Genomic DNA, 24712 nt, shown 5'->3' on the forward strand with positions numbered 1-24712 from the left:
GGACCAGCGAAAGACCCCCTGTCACACTGTAGTGAGACGGGCCCTTAGAAGCTCCCGAAGGAGACTTCTTAGGGGGGGAGGAGGCGGCCTTCATCTTCCTTGGCTGTGAAGCCTTGGAAGTCGAAGGAGAAGATACGGCAGCAGACGACGACGATAAAGACGACGACGAAACCTTCCTCCTCTTTCTCTTCTTCCTCGTCAGCTTCCTCAGGACAGTCGTCAGGTCCTCCATCCAGAACGGAGCAAGGGCAATTGCCGAAGCAACACGGCCCAGCTGCACCTGTCCGGAAGGACCCGCAGCTGGAGCAGCAACACCACAGGCAGGAACGACGTCAGCAGGGGTTAGTCCAGGTACCGCAAGTACAGCAGGAACGGCAGGAGATGGGGCAGCGGCCAGCGGCAGGAGATGGGGCAGCGGCCAGCGACATCCTGGGTACTGGCGGCAGGTCCAGGGGCGAGCTCTTGTGGCACCGGAAGTCGGGGGCTGAGGCAAGAGCGGCGAACCCGGGCACCGGAGTCACGACACTCCTCAGAATACCTGGAAGCGGCGCCTGGACAGCAGCTGAAGGTGTTACCTTGGTTACATGTTGAGTGTACACCAGGTGAGGAGGGGCGGCATACCCCGGGGTCGAGACGGTGGTTGGTGGTAGTGGTGGTTACCGGGCTATGTGTTACCGGAGCAGAGCCACTCGCCAGGTGATGCAGCAGCCCCCGAAGACTCGGTGTCCCCTGGAGACCCAGCGAGAACCAAACCTGGCCGAGGTCGTCACCCGCGGCAGGCACACCTGAGGGAGCAAAGGTCGGGTTAGTAGGGGGGGTTCCCCTTGCCAGTGGGGGGGACAAGTCCCACCCCAAGCGAACAGAAGACCCCAAGTACAACTGAATGTCCGGGTATCTCGCCTCCTCCTCCACGCTCGACGGATCGGGCGAAGAGAAGGAGCAAGAAACGCCCCATGAAGGGGAAGGAGCCATACGCGGGAGTTGAGATGGAGGGAGGAAAGAAGACGACATGTCCAAGACCAGGGGAGTAGCCTGAAAACTTTCTGATGACTCCCTGCAAGGCTTACGTCGCTTCCTCCTCCACTCAAATCGCGCCCACTGCTCCTTCGACCACACACAACAAATATCACAGGGCTCGGTGCGAGCACATAAATCATGAGGGTCAACTTCAGGAAAGGAGCGGAAGGCCCCACACTTACGGCCCTCCACACCAGGGCATCTGCGGCTGATGGGTGGGGGCGTGGAGAACTCTCCAGCACACAAGAATCCATAATTAAATGAAAATACAAAAATCACAAGTACTTACAGGATTTTCAGACAAATACACTAGCAAGAGAAGGCAAACCAAAGTTTGAAGTACAAAGCATGCGACCATGGCGGACAGAGAGAAGTGGAGAACACGTCAGTCACCCAGCGCAGCCGAAAGCAAAGTGGTTCTTCACCACCCAGGCGCGCGGTGCGCTGATTGTCGGACAAGCAGTTAACTACCAAACTCCCTTGTTCGAAGCTTAAGACCGGTTCCAGCTGCTGCAAGTTACATTCCTATTGTTAAAGGACCGATGGTTTGTATTACATATCGGAACATCAAATAAGTATAACCTACAATCTCCAGGGGCATTGAATCCTATTTTTGAAGCACTTCTTGAAAATTGTCTGCTAGTAAATAAATACTAATCCAACTCATCCAAGGACTCTGTACCAATTCGCCTCAAATGCTGGGTGCTGCAGCCAAGTCAACAGACCCCAAGGACTTCAAGTGACAGAATCTTAAATATAGCTCAATTAAATCCTTATCATTTAACAACATTACCCACACTAACTTTGTTCAGGCATATCTAAGTTACTACCACCAGACTTTGGTGAGTAGTATATTTGATAATGTTTAGCTGTAAAACAATTAAGTATCTTAAAAAATTAGCCATTTTTTAAATTAAACTTTAAGCAATTTTATTTCTGTAGCTGTTTCAAAACAAGAAAAAAATTTTGGGATTTCACACAATGCTAATTTAAGCCTACTCACTAGCCTAGTCCTTTACGCAACATTGATACTACATCCCTAGGCAGTATTATTTTACATTAAACCATCATTACATCCTGGGCTTGAAAATATCCTTTCCTATATTTTAGTTTTTTGCTTTGAATATTTCTGACATGAATTTTCTCAGCAAATGAATACTTTTAGAGAGTGGACCCCACCCTACTTCTAACAATTCTGTGGGCCACGGTATGAAAATGGAATTTTTGAGTGAGAAAGAGCACAAGTGAAATACAAGGACCTTAATTCCAGTGATAGGTCTCATTTACATTAGAGTAAGTTTATGATATGCTTCCAAACTACCTAGGTATCATGAACTAGGATAAGGGCATAGTATGAACACTAGATTACGTTGGGTAAGGCAGAGTTGGTTAACTCATTTGCTAACATAACTCATGCCAGAAATGTTCAAAGTACACAGAAAAACATTGGAAAATTATACTATCGAGTCCAAAATTCAATACTAATGATTTAAAGTAATATTTTACTGCCTTGGCTGTTGTAAAGGATTGGACCAAGACATAAAAATACAAAGATTTTTACTTGTTAGCGTGATTACCTTTACAATACCTGGTCAACAAATGTGAACATTACTACACTTCCTTAACCTGTCACAATCACACCACTACCTACTATTCAATTACTAGGCTAGTCACCCCATGAAAATTACTCACCGAATGCAAGTTAAAATCTGAAAAGCAAACTGAAAACTCATTTTAAATGAAAACCAATGGATAATGAGTACATGTGACATCATTGCCTACTGACTTTCAAGGGCAGCTGAAGTGAATCATTAATAGGTACATAGGTAGACCTACTTAATGTAAACTAAGCTACCCTAATTACTAACTTCCCATTCTAAAACCACAATTTCTACAAGGGAATTTCAGGCTAGTACCTATTAGGGAAAATGCATGCTATTAATGATATACAAAAACATTTATGAAAATACGGGACTTAATCCACCAGTGTTTAACTAGCCTAGCCTATACTAAACGAAAAAATAGTTAAGCCTAATATATGGGTAGGAGCTACTAAGGACACTAGGCTAGCTACCTAGGTACTAGCTATAGCCCTAGTACTACCTAATTATCATAGGTTTGTCCTCAAGGGGACCTGCCAAACTGAGACTTGCTCTCCAAGAAGGACCATCAAGATAACGTTAGAAAGCCGTTGCATTCTCTTCTAGTGATTCGCAATGTATCTATTGGGCGTTGGAAAGAAAATTACCGACTCACAACGACGTATTTAGCACAAATTAATAGAACGTTCATCACCTTTCTTTCTGGGAGAACTTGCTCCTCTCCCTTAGGGTACCATGCCACCCTAATGCAGCCCTTGGTCACCTTGTCTTCTTCATCAACGTCAAACTCCTCATCGCTAGAAACAAATTCGGCATTTTCAAGCACCATGCCAAGCTCCAAATTTCCTTTTTTATTGAATCTGTAAACTTCATCCTCGTAAAAGTATTGATACCCCTGCGCCATGTTGGACTTTGTTTATTCTGTCAACCGAGAAGCCGTGTTAAGGGAAAGGTAATTTCAAAGAATAGGCATGTAAAACTAATAGACAATCATAAATTTTGGCTAAATTTGTATTAATTGATTGTAAAAATTCATATAATTTAGTCTAATTTGGAAACAATTATTATTTTTAATTTAAGCCACTAAAGGTGATCAGTTGACAGTTGAATAGCAGACGATAGGACAGGTGACAGACAGCAGACGGCACTTTGTATGAGTCAATGAAGGATTGTATCAAATAAACTCATTGGATTAGTCCCTTTTGATAGATTTTTTACAAAATTTCTTACAAATATATCATATTCCCCTTGATTGCGTGCTCTCAAAGGAAAATAAAGATTAAACGTAACCGCTGTGCTTAAACACATTTGTCAAATAAAGTAAAATAGTTTGGAAATGTAATCGAATCATGTTTTTGACGTTTGAATTTGAAAATGATGCTCGGCAAGCTCCATCTGTAGCGGTGACTTTCTAAATTCATTCTTAATGTCGACTTTTAAAGAGTTTTCGTGCGTAAAAACAATGCAAAAGTAAGAGCATATTTGAGCTGGCTCCCGAGGGTCAGATGTGATCAACAGTTCGAAAGACATTAACTTGACCCATGGTAAAGTATTAGTGTGCCAGCATAATTTGCTATGGATGTCATAATTTAACCAAATTTGTGTTTATTTTAATCTGTCTATAATGATATACTTTCGAAATCACGGTGACTCAGTCATTTAACATTTGATAAAAACATCTTTGTGACATGTTTCTATTTTTCTGTTAATTAAATAATCTTTTATATATAATAAACTGAACTCCAGAATCCTTTTCTTTCTACTGTGCTACATTGTGATTAAATTATTGACTTACTGACTGAAATTCTTTTGTCATCGCCACCCTTAATATGTTACGTTGAGCTTTTACCTTTTCAATTGCAATTTAATAATAATTTTTTTTTTAAATAAAATGAAACAGTAAAATCGGATTTTGTTGAGTGACCCTCTCTCTACCTTGTTCAACTATCGAAAATTTCTACTTTCATGGAGAAATTCAGCTTTGTTAAAAACACCAAATGATATTTTTTCTCTCAGAATTTAAGGGAGAGTTATATTAATATCTTTAGATATCTCAAACATGGTAGAAACAAGAAATTTAAAGGATAAAGAGTGGACTTCCACAATAAAGAAGTGAACGATTTCAACGTATGGTTTGTTCTGATAACAAGAAACAGGAGGACCATAGATCAAAGTTGCTCATCTAGACCACCGTGTTGCACTTTTCAGTCACACGATTAGGAGTTTTCATACATATTCCTATGTAAGACTTTGGACATTTTGAACCCATCGTGGCTCCCTGGGCCAGGTTTTAACAAATATGAATCTGTAGTACTACATGTCAATGATTCCATTTTAATCTGATAGACTGTACCCCTAATATTTGTTAGAAGGAGTTTCGTTTTTTTTCATGTTATAACACGATGTACTGTACCACTAGCTAGACCTTATTGTGGCCAGCTTTAACAACAGGCGGTGTGAGAGACTCGTGTACGCTTTTGTTATTTCTGCCACATTAGGTCTACATGAATTTGTTTAAGCACAACGCCGTAATTTGACTATTTCCTAATTTTCAGAAGGGGCCACGATCCACCATTTGGACAAAACTGGAGTTATGTGTCAAGCTTAGTTGGATTCATCCTTGACTTCAGTTACCATATGGCTTTTGTTGAAAATTTTAGTCTAAGTTAGGGGAACTGTCGGACTCATTGTACCCAAAATACGACACAATTATTGCTGAAGGTGCTTATAGTGAACCTGGATCTTTCTTCTCGTTTGTTTCACTAGGGAGCTTCTTGGGATATTCTTCTTAGCTGTGCCATAACTCTTTGTTAATAAACTGAGATACGGCAGTAAGTAGATGATCCAACTCTTGCTGGGGCCATTTATTCCCCTAATGTGAAACTTGTTGATCCTAATTCTAATTGGATCTTGAACGAATCAGCAAGAAGTGTAGTAAGAGACAGTCAGGCTCTACAGCTACAAAACTATGGATTTGCCAATTGCTCTTTCTCATGACAAGCTCACGACGTTGTACAGGAAACGTAATATTTAAAGGTTCATAATATTTGGCGATACTTGATGTTACTTTTGACTCCAACATTCACCAAGTCGTTGTGTTCTGCCATCTTAGGAAGTGTTCTTCCACCTCGTTATTAACAGTCTACCGGGGATGATGATCTTTTTAGACCAAAATTGCTTAACGTTGCCGTTCCTCATCTCCGGCTATCATTGAACCATTTCCATGAGATATCTTGTTTGTCCATCTCCCACACTCTCTGCTTGAAGGGGGCGAATTTCAAGTAGTCTCTATGGGCCTGCGCCTTTAGGAAAAACCATTATATGTGTGCAACACTCAGTTGCGGGGTCCACAAAATCACACAGTCCAATACGAAAGATTGGTTCATTGTATTTGCTGTAAAAACTGTAAATCTGTCTTCCTAGCAGTGTTGTTAGTGTCAGTACTGGTTGGTTTTAGGGGAAAATATTTCCTTTTCCCTTTGTTCTTCTGACTTTATTTCTTCTCCTCTCTCTCTCTCTCTCTAACTCTTCTGGCATATTCGGTGGAAGCTACTGATCTATGTGATGAAGATAAGCCTTGGGAATACGCAGAATTTTTATCCGTATAGTTTTATTAATGAAGTGATCCAGGAAATAAATGAAGATATATAATATTCTTTGTGATCATGGTAAGCTTGATCTATTGAGACCAGGCTGTGTAAACTGTCGTATTAATGTTTATAATGGGCCGAATTAAAGTGAATAGTACTTCATGGAGAAACTCATAATCATCGGACAGATAACCTTCGTTCAGTGGAGAAACTCTGAGACTAAAGGGGGGAGGACTACTCAGAAGACAAGTGGAGAATGTTCAAAATGCATGGGAAAAACACAGGATTGCCAAAAAACTGGTAGAATTGATTAGTTAGAAAGAGAAATTGAGATGGGCAGATTATATAGACTTATTGATAGCTTCACTGGAATGGAAGGGGGAAAAGGGTTCCCTAAACATTTCAGGGAGCAAGAATTGGCGGATATTTCTTTTAAAAGAGAAAATTAAAAATATAAAAATGTTAGCTTTGTTAAAATACCGAATCAAATGAGCCCTGAACCAGGTACAAATGAAAGGCTAACGAGATTAGACAGTGTAAATAAGGATGATGTTATTAGGATTACTGATTAGCCATGAGAGAACAAGCCAGTGTCTGAATATGTGGGAGAACAGTTTTCATAGCTTTACTGATATGATATTGAAATTTAGAAATGACAGTACAATTTAATACAAGCTCCCTTCATCTAAGGAAAAGGCTATTGTTAAAATAGTTTCGTAAGGTGCATTGACTCTCAAAATCTAGGTTATACAGGCCTGTTTCATAATCATATCTTTCTTTTATGTCAAGAATATCGGAATATATAATTCTTGAACAATTAAATAGTCATATGGAAAAGATAAATACTGTGCTGGATAGTCAGTCAGCTTATAGGCAATTATATTCTACAGAAACTGCCGCATTGCTCTGTTTGTAAAATGATCTGTTGGTAATGAAGGCTGAAGGCAAGTGTGGTATTTTGGTCTTATTCGATCTCAGGGTTGCTCCATTACATTTGTGCCTGAACTTCTCCTAAATGAATCGCAGTTCACTGGAATAACTGGAGAAGCCTTTCCAGTATTGGAAGACTATCTGTGTGACAGAAAATAATATGTGTAAATTTGAAATTCATACCCATCTAAAGAAACATTAAGTACAGGAGTACCCCACTGAAGTGTATTAGGTCCAGTCCTATTTTGCATTCATACCTGGATTCTCAAAGTATCACAGGGACATGGAATGAAGCACAAACTATTTGCAGATAACACCCAATTTTTTTTTTTTCTCTATAAATGACATGGGAGATACAAATTAGAAACTTAATTGCATTCTTCTGTGTGCTTAGGAACAGATGACATTTAAGCAGTTGAAACTGAATGAAAATAAAACTGACTTTATGTTTGTAGGAACGAAAAATAACTTAAGAAACCTCGTTGATTTTCGGCAAAATATTAGTGTTGGGGTTATTCTGTCACGGGAACATAGTCCTTTTTATTAATCTAGCGACTCTATTTTTACCCCTTGCAGTTTTCTTAGTAGGTACTTTGGGAGACCGTAGTATATAACGTTGCGGTAGTCAAGTCTCGAAAGTATTTGGTTGCAAATTGCTGTTTTCAGCATATCTGCGTTTAGGTATTTTCTAATAAATGCAATGTTTCTACTGTGACAATTACAGGTTTTTAAAATATTCAATATAATGTTTCTTCATTGACAATTTATTATCAATAAACAATCCAAAGTTCCTCGCTGTTGCTACAATATTTATTGTTGACGAGCCAATTACTGATATCCTTTTGAAGTGTCAATCATATTTTCGCAGTGCATTGTCAGATCCAATTAACATACAATCAGTTTTTGTAATAGAACTATTAATCAGAGCATTCTATACTTAACCTTGTGCTTATTTAGAATTCTAGCAGTGGACCCAGAACGCTTCCTTGGGCACTTCTTTTTTTAGTTTTTCCTTTCTGATATCACATTTCATATAACCACGTTTTCATCTTCGATGCCTACTGGTCTCAGGTCTTCAAGCGACAGATTGTGGTTGACTGTATCGAATGCTGCACTTAGGTCTAGTATAACCATATGACACATTTTCCATTTGCTCTCATTTTTACAATATCATTATAATTGCGCATAATGTGTGGACTCTGTTGTACGTTTTTTCCTATACTCTGGCTGATCCTCAGGTATAATTTGAGTTGTTCTAAGTGTATCCACGTTTGTTCGTGAATTTCAATTTCTAAAGTTTTGATAAGTATGATAAGTTCGATATTGGTCTATACAAGCTTAGATTTTCTCTATTACCCTTTCCTATATAGGCCGCTTTATACAAGCAAGATTTTCACTATTTGGGAAGGATGCCTGTGCTAAACTTATTTTGACAATATCAAAATATATAGCTCCCGCAATTTATCAAAGATTTTTGCCTCTTAAATCACTTATGGGAAACGGGTAATTTTCACAGTAGGTGTTTTTTTGCTTTTCTTATAATTTTTTCGAAGTCATTCATATCCATTTCTTAAATTTACTTAAATTGTTCTTTTTTATTATGAAAACCGGGAGATCAGGACGGTCCTCTCGGTGTCCTCCTTATCTAAACTATGACATTCTTTCTATTTTTTCTTCAAAGTAGTGCTATGTTATTGTAGTCACTATACTCTGTTTTTTTTTTTTTCATCTGTCCATCCGCTTGTGGTGTTTTTGTATGGTAACACTGCGTCCCGGGCTTTAGATAGTTCGCCATGTGTAAGTTTTAGGTAAATAAAAGGATATCTGGGTGTACATTTGCAACTGAAAAGTGCTTTAATAATTTACTGTATGCGAATTACACCGTTAATATTCGAAATAGGATATTATTATAATCGTTGAATGTAAGCTGAATGTAACTATCTGAAGCCCGAGACGCAGTGTTACCATACAAAAACACCACAGGTGGATGGACAGATGAAAAAAACAGGGTATAGTTATATCCAGTGTAAGTAAATACTAATACTAACGCTTTCATGGTTTGACTGTTACCGTCACTATTATTTTTTCCATATTATTCATTTATTAATTCATTACAATATCACTTATTATATTGACACAAAACTTGTTCAACTGCTATATCAGACGGCGAATCATACTTTATGTAAATTATGTAATACAATTTATGTATCTATTTAAATGTCTAACGATGTACCGGCTCCGACAACGCTCACATTTTACTATAAATTAAAGATGTATGAACATAGCAATTAAAGCATTCTGATTTATAGAGCAATTATCGAATTCAAATGGAAAATAATCGGTACCCGGCAACTCGTCATGTTAAGAAATGGCGGGATATTATGAGAGCCTCAGCCCCGTCTTGTTTACACTTTACAGTGGAACTTCATTCATTGACCAGCAATTAAGGACGTAGGGACGGTAGGCGAAGTGTAAGTTCCCAGGATTAGATATCGTTCGCTGAAGCTTATATTTAGTTAAGGTGAGAGCTGAAATGGTATGCTAGAGTTTTTATAGTTTATTTCTTACTTTTTAATGAAAACTGAAGGAATTTATGTTGCTTTGCCCTAGTACTAGGTAAATTCCTGGCACTAGCTAGGTAGATTAAGCAGTTTGATAAACCTATCGTAAGGTATCTTAGGCTTAAATAACAAATACAGATCCTTCATACCTAGGTCATCACTAGCTAACTTTGGCGCAATTATTTTTCTGACTGGTTTACTAGGCTACTTGGGCTCTTGGCTTCTACATTAGGCTATGTAAAGTAACCTAGCCTAGGTCTGCCTAGGCCTATAGTACTTAAGCTCGAGCAATTACCTAAGAATTGTAGATATTAGTTAGCTACCTATATTGTACGTTATAGGCTAGTTAACCTGTTCCAGTTGATGGTAATTCTAAGCCCGCATTCCGCGGTAAAGTAGACTAGGGTAAAAAAACCGCATGGTACAGGGGTGGACCATGTATGATCAATGTGTACAACCCCAAAAAAGTACATTATAACACGTTCTGAAATCGGAGATGGGCATCAGACGTGACTTGTTGGTGAGAAACGGAGCTAAAGACCTCTACTCCAGTGTCAGGACGCGTTATACTAATGTACTTTTCTGGGGTTGTACACCTTGATTGTACATGGTCCACCCCTGTACCATGCGGTTTTTTACCCTATGGCAATTACGTTTTCCTATGTTATTTTACTTACTGAACAAGAAATTTAAAGTAATATTTATTCGGCCAACTGTAATTAAACCTTAGGTAATTTACCTTTGAATTCTACTACATGATGGTACAAGGTTCGATGTATTGACATACAGAGTTCAAAGGTAAGTAACAGATCAGTTACAGTCGACCCGCAAAATACTATTACCTTAAACTCTTGTAAAGTAGGTAGCCTATGTACCTAAGTAAAATAGGCTGACATAGGAAAACGTCAACTGCCATCGGCGAATCTACTTGATTCTGAACAATCATCAAAGTTTTGGTCCAAGGCCAAGAAACGTACACAAATTGCCACATTTAAATTCAGTTAGGGGGGCTGTGTGGGATATGTAACCACCAGGGAGCCATACTATATGTCTGGTAAGGGGAGGACAGGGTGGGGTACTGGGAGAGGAAGGCACAGGTACAAATTGGTAATGTGTTACCTGACCGATACCCCCCTAAAAGGAAGGCAATCTGAAACAAAAGTTTCCCCTATAACATGGCGCATGCGTAGTAGGATTCGATGTTGTAATAGCAGTAGTAGCCTAATTGGTGGATTTTGGCTCCATTATCAGTTTATTATAGCTTTGTTTCAGCTTGTATTTCGTGTTTCAAATGTCATAAATAAGAGGAAATAACACGGCAAAACCTCCCAAGTGTTTTACCCCACCCATAACCACACTTTCCCATCGGTCCCCTTACCGTAGGATAGAGTTGTAAAGCATAATTCTCCCTAGTGTTTTTACCCCACCAAAAACTCCGCATTTCCATTGGTCCCCCTTACTGTACGATATAGCTAGTTAGCTAAAAGGTGAATTACAGGTTAATTACAGCCAGCCAAAAAAATATTTGAAGTTGATATTGTCACCAAGCTGTGAAAATAATTTCAACACTTATTCTCACCGCTTGTTGAGTGAGACGTTGGGGAGGGGAAGGAGGTATGGTTGGCTGTCGGTTGTTGGGTCGGGGTAGGGGGCCCGATGATGGCTCCCCTACCAGGACTGACTGCCCAGCAGCACCCACGGTCTATATTACGTAGTACCTAGATCATTGTTTTATTGTAGTGTCTTACCGAACAATTATAGAGCCGTGATTTCCACGAGCGGCAGGATACTAAATTCAAATTTAGCGCGTCGGCGTCGCCAACACTGGTGGTGATGACGTCATCTCCCTCCACTCGCGGGAGAACCAGGTACAACTGCCCAGGTGAATCCAATTCTTTTCCTGCCGGCGTCCGGTGAACATCGGTGGTCGGTGCGGTTGGATGACTTGCTTCGCTTTTTTTTCTTGTGGATTTGATCTTCGGAATTGGTGAAGTACTCTTTTTTGGCGTTGTTATTATTTTGCTTTTTATTTAGGCGTTGCCATGTCGGATTCTAGTCCGTCGGGAGTTAGGTTTTGCATCTCAGGATGTAAAACTAGATTATCCAAGTTAGAATATGATTCTCACACTAAATGTGTTAAGTGTAGGGGACAGGTTTGTTCAGCAGATCGAACATGTAACAAGTGTAGTGATTGGACTGATTCTCAATGGAAAGTTTTTTAGTTCATACTCGGAGAATTAGCTAAAGACAGAATTAGAAAAGCAGCGCTTAGGGAAAGTAGACTTAGCTCTGCTTCGTCTTGCGATGCATCTGTTCCTTCTGTTTCTCCTCAAATTGTTATGTCTCCTTTAACTACACCTCCTATTCCTCCTACTAATCCCACTTCGCCGGCTTCCTGTGTAGTTTCTTCCGACACCATTGCCAGTCTGGAATCGAGGTTAGATCAGAAATTTTCGGTACTAGCGAATACGGTTTTGCAACTTGGTAATTCAGTTAAGACGTTTTTGGAGAAAGCGGCTTCAGGTAAGAGTGTAGTTGAGGGTGCGTCTGTCTCTCCTGACACGTCTCCTAGACAAAGGTCACTGTCCAGCTTCCCCGCACCGGGGAGAAGACATACCGGAAGTCCAAGGGAGTCGATCGGGATTTGCCCACAGACAGGCGCCTCTCTTGTTGAGCCTGTTGCGCCTCAACAGGGCTCGGTTAAGCGTTGGAAAGGTGTTGCGGTCAGACGCCTTTCGAATGATTCAAGCGATTCGTCTCCGGTCGCGCGGCGCTCTTGGCGAGATTCGCCCGTTTCGCGTCCCTTAAAGAGGCGTTCAGGCGCCGATTCTTCGCCTCCTCCAGTCAAGCGGTATAAGGAGCCTGAGAGTAGGGTTGCGCCGCGGCCGTTAGCGGCTCGTTCGTCGCCTCAATCTGTGCCTTTTTCGGCTCCATCTACGTACTAGTAGAGATTGTGGTTTTAGCGCTGTAGCTAGCAGTTCTAAGGGTGTTTCTTTAGGCGCTTTTTCGTCTGTTACGCCTGATGCGCCTGTTTCGCCTCGAATTTCGGCGGCTCCGAGCGAGGCGCAAGTAGTTTTTCCGCCTCCTGCTGACATTTAGGCTCTTCCAAGCCTACGTTAACTGTTTTTGATTCGTCTCTGGCGCCTTTGCGCAAGCAGTTAGAGATGTTAACCAACTGGATGAATGAGTCCAAGGGTGGTTCGAAACCTTCAGATCAGGTTGTAGTTCCGTCTACTGCTTCGGCGGTATCGGAGAATGAAGAAGAAGTAGAGGAGGAGGATTCTCATCACCTCTCGTGTTATTCACGTCTCCTTAGATTTCTTCTGGTATCTTATCCAGATTATTTTGAGAAAGCGGCTCCGCGCTCCCCAACTTCGACTTTTTTGATGAGGAGGAAAACTTCAGACCCTCTCCTCCCAAAACTTGTTCTATCTAAAGCGGTTAGACATTCGTTGAAAGAGACTGAGAAATGGATGTCTATGAAAAGAGACTTAGGGAAGGCTCTTTTTTGCTTACCCTCCCTCCAAGTTGCTTCGTAAGAGGTATAGGTTTTATGTAACTGGGGAAGCTCCTTCTCTGGGAGTTTCTGCCTCCTCCCAGGGAGACTTCTCCAGTTTAATCGACTCCTCTAGAAGATCTGCTTTCGCCGCAGCGAAAGTTTTCTTTACAGCGCCTGAGTTGGACCACGTTGTAAAGAATCAATTTAAACTTTTGGAAGTCTTTAGCTTCCTGATTGGACTATTGGCGCTTTAGCGGCCAAGATCGAAGACTGTCCTTCTCTTTCTCAGGAGTTAGCGGAGGATTGGATTGGTGTTCTGTCCTGTGCGGACAAATCCATTAGGATGATGTGATGAGTTAGCTTCGCTCATCGCCTTTGGTACCCTTAAGAAAAGGCAACTTTGGTGCTCCTTTGCTTCTAAAAGGGTTACTTCCCAACAGAAGTCTGCTCTCTTGTTTGCTCCTTTTGTGAAAGATAACCTCTTTCCAGACGATGTAGTGTTGTCAATTTCGTCTGCGCTAGACAAGAAATCTAACTTCGGATTTACTGGCACAGTCTACTAAGAGACCTAAAGCTCCTGTGGAGACTGTTCCCCTTCGGTTTCTCCTCTGGCCCAAGTGCCTTTTCGAGGGAGAAAACCCAAGCGCTTCTTTCGGCCGAAGTCGAATTTGCGACCTCAGTCTAAGGCCTCGGCAAGGTTAACAAACCTTCCAAATGAAAGCTCGGTTTCTTCATGCACCAGTGGGAGCCAGGCTGGCTCTGTTTTGGGAGGAATGGGAAAACAGAGGAGCAGAAGCCTGGGTAGTGCAAGTACTCAAGTTCGGCTATCGTATTCCTCTCGTTTCACCTCCCTCGCTCTCACCTGTGCCAATAATTCCATTCCAGGCATACTTTCCGGGCTCAGACAAATTTCTGGCGCTAGCCGCAGAAGTGGAAGCGCTTGTTCTCAAAAGAAGCGATAGAACAGATAGAAGGGGATTTTCCTCCAGGCTTTTACAATCGCCTTTTTGTAGCCTTCCCAAGTCATCAGGGGGCTGGAGGCCGGTTTTGGATGTGAGCGCCCTGAACTTGCATGTCCAGAAAACAAAATTTCATATGGAGACCACTCGGTCGGTTCTGGAGTCCATCAGACAGGGGGATTGGATGGCTCTCTGGACATGCAAGACGCTTATTTTCACATTCCGATACATCGCGAATCTCGGAAGTACCTGAGGTTCATGTTCGAAGGCAAGGTGTTTCAGTTTCGGGCGCTTTGCTTCGGACTAGCGACCGCTCCTCAAGTTTTCACCAGGGTTGCTATCCCCAATAGGGAAGCTGGGCTGCACATATTAGGAGTAAGAATCTCCCTCTATCTGGACGATTGGCTTCTCCGGTCGGAATCAGAGAGTCGGTGGGCATGAAGGACCTTGGAACAATCTGGATCTTGCCAGAAAGTTAGGAATTCTGGTCAACAAACAGAAGTCCCAGTTGGTTCCATCTCAGAGCATTCTTTATTTGGGGATGATTCTGAATGCTCAAGTTTTTCGGGCTTTTCTGTCCCCGAAGAGGGTTCAAGGCTGTCTGGAGACAGTTCAGGAGTTCTTGGACAAAAAGGTAAGTTCTGCAATCAGTGGATGTGGCTCCTGGGCAATTGACGTCAGTGGAGAAATTTGTGACGTTGGGAATTTGTGACGTGGGAAGAACGCACATGAGACCTCTGCAGTTTTTCCTGAGAGCCTCTTGGTGCAGGAAGACACAACCAGACTCAATTACCTTTTCCTGTCACAGATCAAATAAAAGAGGACCTAAGGTGGTGGCTCTCTCGAGCAAGGTTGGAAGAAGGGTTAGATTTACGACCCATCCTCCCGAACCTACAGTTCTTTTCCGACGCATCGGACACAGGTTGGGGAGCCCTACTGGGAAATCAACGGACTTCAGGAACTTGGTCGGAGAAGGAGAAGAAGTTCCACATAAATGTAAAGGAACTGTTAGCAATTTCTTGGGCTCAGACAGTTTCGGAGTTTAGTAGAAGGTCGAGTAGTGGCAGTGCATTCCGACAACTCCACGGCTCTCTCGTACGTGCGGAAACAGGGGGGGACTCAGTCTTTCTCTCTGTACGAAGTAGCCAAGGATCTCCTCCTGTGGTCAAACGAAGCGAAGGTTCAGCTAGTCCCGAGATTTGTTCCGGGAAAGATGAACGTCCTGGCGGACGAGTTAAGTCCGTCAACAGCAAGTGTTACCTCTGGAGTGGACTTTGGACAACAAGATTTGTCAGAAACTTTGGCGTTTGGGGCTTTGGGGACGACCGTCAATAGACCTGTTCGCGACATCAAGGAACAACCGTCTTCCTCTCTTTTGTTCTCCAGTCCCAGATCCTCTAGCTTGGTCGGTGGACGCAATGCTGTTGGATTGGTCGGGTCTGGAAGCTTATGCATTCCCTCCGTTCGGTCTAATAAGAGAGGTGCTGAACAAGTTCATGTCGCACAGCAATGTAACACTAACGTTAATCGCTCCTTTTGGCCCAGGAAAGAGTGGTTCCCGGACCTTCTCCAGTTGTTAGTAGACTTCCCCAGACTTCTTCCTCCAGAGAAGTGGCTTCTCAAACAACCTCACTTCAAGAGGTTTCACCAAAACTTGTCCGCTCTAGCTCTGACAGGGTTCAGACTGTCCGGAATCTTGTCAGAGCGAAAGGATTTTCAAGAAGAGCTGCAGAAGCTATCGCTCGTTGTAGGAGAGAGTCTTCTAACAAACTCTATCAAGGGAAGTGGAGTATCTTCAGAGAGTGGTGTAGAAGTGCTAAAGTCTCTACTTCTGCGACCTCTTTAACAGAAATAGCAGATTTTCTTCTATTTCTTAGGAACTCTAAGAAACTGGCTCCTTCGACGATCAGAGGATATAGAGCCATGCTCTCTTCGGTTTTTCGACATCGAGGTTTGGATATTTCCTCCAATTCAGATCTGTCGGACCTCATTAGGTCTTTCGAAACCACTAAGCTCCCGCAAGATACAGTGGCTTGGAACTTAGATGTGGTGCTTAAGTTCCTCATGGGGCCACCGTTTGAGCCTTTGAAGTCGGCTTCACTCAGGAACTTGACTAAGAAGGCACTTTTTCTTATTGCACTAGCTTCTGCTAAGCGTGTCAGCGAATTGCACGCTTTAGACAAAAGAGTCGGTTTCTCTCAAGGCAATGCTGTATTTTCGGTATCTTGACCTTTCCTAGCCAAAAATGAGAATCCTTCTAATCCTTGCCGAGGAGTTTTGTGGTAAGGAACTTATCTGTTTTGTACATGAACTTCCCTGCCAGATATATACTTAGCTTAGGTCTCTGACGTCACGACAGAAAATTCAAAACTCGTGGCACACGCTACAGGTAGGTCAGGTGATCTACCTTACCCGCCGCTGGGAGGCGGGTGTAAGAACCAGTCCCCCTTTCCTGTCAGATTATTTTCTGTCGCCGGCTGGACAACACCTGTTGTTCAGTCCTTACGATAGTTGAAATTCGTTCTCGTTGCCGACGATTTGGATTTTGGTGAAGTACACTTTGGTTGTTGGCTTGGCATACGCTTTTTGGACTGTTTTTTTGGATTTTTCTTTTGGATTTCTCTTACATATCTATAATCATGGATGATTCTGAAGTTAAGAAACCTAGTTTATTTAGGGTTTGTTCAGAGAAGGAATGTAAAGTTAGGCTTCCTAAATGCTGCATTAGATCCTCACTCGGTATGTGAGTCGTGTAGAGGGAATGAATGCTCTTTTATTAACCCTTGCAAAGAGTGTGAGAATTTGGATGAGGATGGTTGAAGGCTCTCTCTTCTTATGTGAGAAAGTTAGAGAAGATAGGGTGCGCAAGGCTTCTTCAAAGAGTTCTAGATCGAGGGTGAGTGAAGTTGACGCTGAGAATCCTGTAGTAGAAGTAGTTCCTTCTCCAGTTTCAGCCCCTGCGCCCAGCTTTGAAACCCGAAGATTCGTTTTCGGAAGTTGCTTCTGGGAGAGCCTCGATCAGGAGTAAGAAGGAGAGCCTCGCTCGCTCTCGACAAGGTAAGAGTGATGATAGTGCAAGTGATCAGTGCAGTGCCCCTAGTGCAGTGGAGGGTGCGATCTGACCGGCTCACTAACGCTTCCAGGCCTAGACCTCTTCCATACTCCCAGACCCAGTGGAGGAGGAAAGTCGAAAGCCGCAGAAGGTTAGGGAGAACCCCCACCGGTCAGGCGTCCCCTCGGCAGTTCCTGTTGCTCGTTCCCCCGCGAACGCCCAGGTCTGCCTTGGAACGACCAAGAAGGAGTTATTGCGCCAGTGCTTCTCGTCATCTTCGTCGCCTTCTCCTCAGCGTAGATGGAGCGCATCGGAGTCGTCTCGCCCTCTCAAGAGGCCCTGGAAGGATCCTTGCGCCCTTCCTTCCAGCCCCGAATCTTTCGCGGAAGAGCCTGAAGTGGAACGCAAGAGAACCAAGATTTCGTCCTGTTACGCTTCTCCTGTTCGCTCTCGGACTCGTCCCCTGTAGAGGAGTTTAAGAGATCTCCTGCGCGTATCCTGGCGGGTCTGCAGGCGCAAATTGCGGCTTTAGCAGAGTCTATTGCCGGGACTTCTCATCGTCGGAAGGACGCCTCACTTCCGGTGAAGAAGTCTAAGAACGTTCCTTCGGCTAAATCTCCTTGGCTAGAAGAGCTTTTTGAGCCTGTTAGTAGGAGTTCAGAAGTGCAGGCTGGAGCTCGGGATCTTTCTCCGAGTAGGCTCTCCTCTCTTCCCAGCAAGAGTTGTGAGCATGTAAGGTGTAAGGAGCCAGGCAGGCTCTCTCCTCAGGATTTCCGCTCCTCTTCAGTTAGGCGTCAAGAGCTTGACAGACGTCAAGAGCCTAGTTTTCGTCAGGAGCGAAGGAAGAGTTCTTCGCCTGGTGGCCACTCTCCTTTTGACGGACGCTCGGAGCCTAGTAGGCAGCAAGAGCCTAGTAGGCGCCAAGAGCATAGTAGGCGCCAAGAACCTGGTAGGCGGCAACGGAAGTTTTCTCCTCCGTTAGAGCACTCCCGATTGGATAGGCGCTCAGAGCCTTGTAAGCGCCGCGCTTCTGACAGGGATTCATCTGTGGATGTTTTCTCTCGCCCCGTGGCAGGCGTCAAGAGCCTGGCAGGCGTATTGAGGATGGCAGGCGCCAAGAGCCTAGCAGGCGCAGAGAGCCTGATAGGCGCTCTCCCGTTTCCAGACGCTCTTCTTGGAGTTTAGAATCGGTTTTCCGACAGACGAGCCTCCACTTGTAGGCGCTCTCCTAGTAGGCGCTCCCCAAGTAGGCGCTCTCCTAGCTAGGCGCTCTCAAAGTAGGCGCTCTCCTAGTAGGCGCTCTCCAACTAGGCGCTCCTCCTAGTAGGCTCTCTCCTGGGAGGCGCTCTCTAAGTAGGCGCTCTCCTGGTAGGCGCTCCCCGTGTAAGCGCTCTCCCGGTGGTTTTTCTTCCAGTAGGCGCTCTCCGAACAGGCGCTCTCCAAGGATTAGCTCTCCTCCGGGCAGTAGAGCTTCTAGACGTCATTCTTCGGAAGAATTTGTTGCTGATTCGGAGGAAGATTTGCCCAAGGATGCTGCGGTTTCTTCGTATAAGAGACTTACAGACCTCCTCTTGCAAGATTTTGGGGAGTCTCTTTCGGCCGTTGCTCCTCCGTCTCCTCCGTCCTTATTTTCAACGACCAATACGGCTAAGAAGTCTTCGCGGTCGTTTAAGATGAAGCCCTACAGTGTCTATGAAGAAGGCTATGAAGAACTTTGACGACTGGTTGCTTTCAAAAGAAGAGAAGGGCAAGACAGTTTTTTCTTTTCCCCCGTCCAAGCTGACGGGTAAGATGGGGTTCTGGTACGAGTCAGGAGAGCCCTTGGGTCTGACTCTTCCTCTTCTGCAGACTCGGACTTCTCTTCGTTGGTCGATTCCGCACGTCGCTCGGCGCTGAATTCTGCGAAGACGACGTGGGGTATGAGCGAGTTGGATCACCTTCTGAAGGGAATGTTCCGAGTCTTAGAAGTTTTTAACTTTCTTGACTGGACCCTGGGAGTGTTGGCCAAGAGACTCAAGAGCAAGACACTCTTTCGCCTGAAGACCTCCACGCAGTTCTGTCTTGCATGGACAAGGCAGTGAGAGACGGTTCCGGGGAAATTGCTTCTCTTTTTGGTGCAGGAGTGGTAAAGAAGAGGGCCGTTTTCTGCTCTTTTCTTACCAAGGCGGTTTCGCACGCACAGAGAGCTTCCTTGCTGTATTCGCAACTTTCCCCGCAACTCTTCCCCAAGAAGACTATTAACGATATCTCCAGCTCGTTATCAGCAAAAGCGACGCAGGATATGCTAGCTCGATCGGCTAGAATTCCGAAACCTTCGTTTCAGCAGAAGACGAAGAAAGAGGCTCAAAGTAGGCAAGAACCCTTTCGAGGAGGACCTTCGTCTCGCTCTTCTTCCTCCAGAGGTTCGAGACCACCTAGAAGAGGAAGGACCTTCTCCCGGTCTATTAGGGCCAAGAAATAGTTCGGGTGTCCTCCAGACAACTGTGGGTGCCAGACTTCTGAACTTTGCAGATGTCTGGGCGACGAAAGGGGGCGGACAACTGTCCCTCGCGATCATCAAGAGGGATACCTCATTCCCTTTATTTCGAGACCACCCTTGACCACCACTCCAAGGGCACTGTGGCCACAAATACAAGACCCACTGATGAATCAAGCCCTCGCTCTAGCGGTAGAGCTGATGTTAGAGAAAGAGGCAATAGAGATGGTTCAGGACCCACTTTCAGCGGGGTTCTACAACCGTTTGTTCCTAGTTCCCAAGAACTCAGGAGGATGGAGACCGGTTCTGGACGTAAGCGCCCTGAATGTCTTTGTGAAGAAGAGGAAGTTCGCTATGGAGACGACGTCATCAGTCTTAGCAGCTCTTCGTCCGGGGACTGGATGTGTCACTGGACCTTCAGGACGCTTACTTCCATGTGCCGATCCATCCTTCTTCTCAGCAAATATCTCAGATTCATGTGGGGAGGGAACGTTTTTCAGTTCAGGGCCCTATGCTTCGGCCTTTCCTTTCCACGGCCCCCCAAGTATTCACAGGACTGATGAAGAACGTTGCCCAGTGGCTTCATCTCGAGGGAGTGAGGATTTCCCTCTACTTGGACGATTGGCTTATCAGGGCCAAATCCAAGGAGAAATGTCTGGAGGACTTACGAGTGACGTTGATCTAGCAGCTTCTCTGGGTTTGCTAGTGAATTTCGAGAAGTCACAGCTAATCCCCAGTCAAGAGCGTACCTATCTGGGGATTCTGATGGCTTCTCTGGTTTTTCGGCGTATCCGTCCCAGAGAGGGATAACCCGAGGTTTTGGAGAAGGTAGCAATCTTTCTAGAGAAAGATGTATGCACAGCGAGGGAGTGGATGAGTCTGTTGGGGACACTCTCCTCTCTGGAGCAATTCGTTTCTCTATGAAGTTGCACCTCAGACCCCTACAGTTCTTCTGACGAGGAACTGGGATCGGAAATATCAAGGTCTTGGACTTTGCGTTCAAGATTTCGCAAGAGATAAAGGAGGATCTACGTTGGTGGCTAGACCCTCTATTGTTCAAGAAGGAGGCCTTTCCTTGCAAGTTCGAAACCCCAACCTAGTATTGTATGCAGACGCTTCGGACAAAGGTTGGGGAGCTACTCTCGGGTTGAGAGAAGTGTCAGGCACCTGGATGGGGGATCAGGTGTCCTGGCACATCAACAAGAAGGAGCTAAACGCGATTTGGTTAGCTCTCAAGACCTTCGAACCACTCGTAAAAGGGAAATATGTTCAGATCAACTCCGACAACACTACCAGCCCTGGCTTACATTCGAAAACAGGGGGGGACTCACTCTTTCTCCCTGTACGAGACAGCGAGATCGCTCCTCTTGTGTCTCAGAGGAAAGGAACATAAGGCTTCTCACCAGGTTCATACAGGGAGAAAGGAATGTCAGAGCGGATCTGCTAAGCAGAAGGAATCAAGTCCTTCCCTCAGAGTGGACCTCTGCACGCGGACGTATGCCAGGAGCTGTGGAGGATGTGGGGCAGGCCCCATCTGGATCTATTTGCGACCTCCAGGAATGCGCGGATAGATCTATACTGCTCCCCTATTGCAGACCCAAGAGCAGTGGCAATACAGTAACCTCCCCGTTAACAACGAGGGTTACGTTCCTGGAGATGTCGTGTTAGCCGAATTCGTGTTAACAGGGAAGTATTTCTCCATAAGAAATAATGGAAATAAGGGGGTTAGCGTTCCACAGGGCAATGGGAAACTTAATCTATTTTGGGATTTTGCCAGAAAAAAACCACTTTATTTATATATTTTATACAGGTAGTCGTCTACTTACGAACTATGCAACTTATGACAGACCGACTTTACGACAGCTACAATTAATAATATACAATAATATTAATTTTATATTTGGCTAAATACGTCGAGGCGCGGCGTACGATACTTTTTCCCGCTACCGTCAGCGCGCTCATCTCCGAGAAATTTATGAAGAGAAGAAAAAACGGACCATTCAAACAAAAACTAAGCATGTTTATGTTTAAACCAACATCTCAGTCTACCCTGTCCCCACTACTAGTAGTACTACACGGAATCGGATGACCCGGACGATCCCCAGCCGATCCCCAGCCCCCATCAGACAATTAATTTTTTTTTTTTTTTTTCAAATTTCAAATGTTTCGTAATTTTTATTTTTTTCTGTATGTTCATGTTTTTTTTCTGTACTGTAAATCAAATTCTATCTATGCATTACTGTAGTTTGCCTGAAATTTATAAAGAAAAAATAATTTACATACTGTTAAATAAAACTTTGTGTATTACTACGTACATAGACGTGTTGGCAACAGTACAAACGGTCGCTAGAGAAAACAGCAGACGATGTTTTGTTTTATATTTTCAGAAGTAAAATTTTGTTCGAAAATGGTAAGATTCGTATTTTAGTAATTCATTTTGTATTTCTGTTTTGCAAATAAATCAAATATGATAACAAATTATGCATTTAATTCAAACCTATAAATAAATAAAAGTATGTATTATAATACGTGTAGCCGATTGTCAATGCAAATGGCGGATAAGAAAATGTAAACAGACCAGACAGATGGTCTGAATGCCTGCAATAAAAATGTTAAATACAGTAATAAGAGTAAGTATCAATCAAGGAGTTCGAGCATGATAAGATTCATATGCTAAACGTAATAATAGGTACTATACATGCACATTTTTGGGATGATATAAAATGTATATGTAGGCTAGTAAGTTGTCAATGAAAATGCAAACGAACAAATACGTACATGTACACGCATGTGTTTGAATATGGTAAAAAGGATAAAAAGACAGCACAACATGATTCAATTTACTCAATATTGCTGAAAGACAATTTACGACAGCTCTGCCAGAACCTAATGCCATCGTAAGTAGACGACTACCTGTAGTAAAGTACGCACTATATGTTAACCAATGCTAGAATATATTGGCTCTTCTTACTGCGAGGGCTGGCTTCACACTGAGCCAGCAGGCAAGAGAGAGAGAGCGCGGGAAAGGTGGGGTGAGTCAGACTCTCGCCACATCTTCCGCGCTCTTGCTCTCAGCGGAAATTCAAATCGTGTTAACATCGAATATTACGTGTTAGCAGAATTTTTCTGTATGATTTTGAACTCGTGTAACGATCGAAATCGTGTTAACAGAACTCGTGTTAACGGGGAGGTTACTGTAGATGCATTCCTCATGGATTGGAGGAATCTGGATCTGTACGCGTTCCCTTCCCGCCTTTCAAGATTATAGGGGAAACGTTAAGGAAATTCGCAGCGTCAGAGGGAACAAGGATGACGTTGATAGCTCCGTTCTGGCCCGCCCACGACTGGTTCACAGAGGTACTGGAATGGCTGGTGGATGTCCCAAGATCCCTACCTCTAAGAGTCGATCTGCTCAACAGCCCCACTTCGACAGGTTTCACAAAAACCTCCCCGCTCTCAGTCTGACTGGATTCAGACTATCAAGAGTCTCGTCAGAGCTAAGGCTTTTCGGCAAAGTCTGCAAGGGCTATTGCCAATGCACGTAGACCTTCCACATCTAGAGTCTACACCAGTCGAAGTGGGATGTTTTTCGACGCTGGTGCAGTGACTCATAAAGTTTCCTCCTCCAGTACCTCTGTGACGCAGATTGCAGATTTCCTTATCTTCCTGAGGAAAAATGCGGGTTGGTTGTCTCCACCATCAAGGTACAGGAGCATGCTTTCCTCAGTTTTTCGTCATAGAGGATTAAACATATCTGAGGACAAGGACCTCCATGATTTAATCAGATCGTTTGAAACGGTTAAAAGAACCTCCTCCTTAGTGCCTAGCTGAATCTTGATGTCGTGCTGCTCTTCCTGAGGTCCTCAAGGTTCGAACCTCCCCATGCTGCTTCGTTCAGGAGACCTTTCGATGAAGACTCTTTTCCTCTGTGCGTTAGCGTCAGCAAAGAGGGTCAGCGAGCTGCAGGCTCTAGAAGGTGAGGTAGGTTTCCAAGGAGGCTCCGCGGTTTGCTCTTTTCTTCCGGCTTTCCTAGCCAAGAATGAAAACCTTCTTCGCCGTGGCCCAGGAGCTTCGAAATCAAAAGCTTATCCTCCTTAGTCGGGACAGAAGAGGAGAGATCTCTTTGCCCGGTGAGAAGCCTGAGATATTATCTTCAGAGGAAGAAAAGACTTGCCGCTAATGAGAGCAATCTCTGTGCTCTGTAAGGGACCCCAGTAGGCCCTTATCTAAAAATGCACTCTCATTCTTTATCAGAAATATTAGAGAAGCACACACTTCTTGCAATCAGCAACAGTTTAACCTTCTGAAAGTCAAGGCGCACGAAGTACGTGGGCCATCGCGACGTCTTTGGCTTTCAAGAAGAATTTGTCATTACAAAACCTTATGAAGGCCACTTTTTGGAGGTGTGAATCAGTCTTCTCTAATCACTACCTAAGGGACGTATCGATTACGATGATAAGTGTTTTGGGCTAGGCCCTTACGTATCGGCGGATTCAGTGCTGGGGCAGGAGCTGAAACACATCCTTTTTAATCCTTTTTCCCTGTTAGTTTTAAGTTTGAGTTTGTTGGTTGTACGAAGGAGGTTGCAGGAGGCAGCTCCTTCTTTCGTATACTAATGTTAGTAATTGGTTAGGTGATCGGTTGTGCTTAAGGCTCCTTGCAATTGGTAGTGATAGGCTCTGGCATGTAAGCGGGTTGATCCCCATTGACCAGATCCTGCTTGGATTCGGCCAAGTAAGTGGACTCAGTTCCCATTGGTAGACCCAAAGAGTTCTTCAGCCATAGGTCACGCCCTCGCTGAGACTCTTTAGGCAACGCAGACTAATAGACAGTAACTATCAAGTCTTCTGCCTAAATCAGGTAAGAACCAAGGTTTATATTATGTATTCCTTTAACAGTGTTGTCCCCACTTTCTAAGTAAGTATGTGTCTCTTTCCCTCCACCAAGGGTGTCAATCAGCTAAGTATATATCTGGCAGGGAAGTTCATGTACAAAAATGATATTGTTAGTATACAATAAAGTTTTGT

The 24712-nt window shown here is 43.8% G+C and overlaps 2 protein-coding genes across 2 annotated transcripts in view; one reads left to right on the plus strand and one right to left on the minus strand.

Annotated features, from left to right (window-relative positions):
* LOC135216469 ((E3-independent) E2 ubiquitin-conjugating enzyme-like) overlaps positions 1 to 3546 on the minus strand; it is a 561446-nt gene extending 557900 nt beyond the window's left edge. The window contains 1 exon segment of the mRNA XM_064251838.1: positions 3313 to 3546. Within this exon segment, the coding sequence (XP_064107908.1) occupies positions 3313 to 3522 (210 nt within the window). The 5' untranslated portion in view covers positions 3523 to 3546.
* A 5992-nt stretch (positions 3547 to 9538) lies between these two features.
* Positions 9539 to 24712, plus strand: part of LOC135216812 (meiotic recombination protein DMC1/LIM15 homolog) — a 284123-nt gene continuing 268949 nt past the window's right edge. The window contains exon 1 of the mRNA XM_064252311.1: positions 9539 to 9659. The gene's annotated coding sequence lies outside the window, so the exon portion shown is untranslated. The remainder of the gene's footprint in view (positions 9660 to 24712) is intronic.

Source organism: Macrobrachium nipponense, chromosome 6, assembly GCF_015104395.2.
Source record: "Macrobrachium nipponense isolate FS-2020 chromosome 6, ASM1510439v2, whole genome shotgun sequence".
In the NCBI taxonomy this organism is placed as follows: domain Eukaryota; kingdom Metazoa; phylum Arthropoda; class Malacostraca; order Decapoda; family Palaemonidae; genus Macrobrachium; species Macrobrachium nipponense.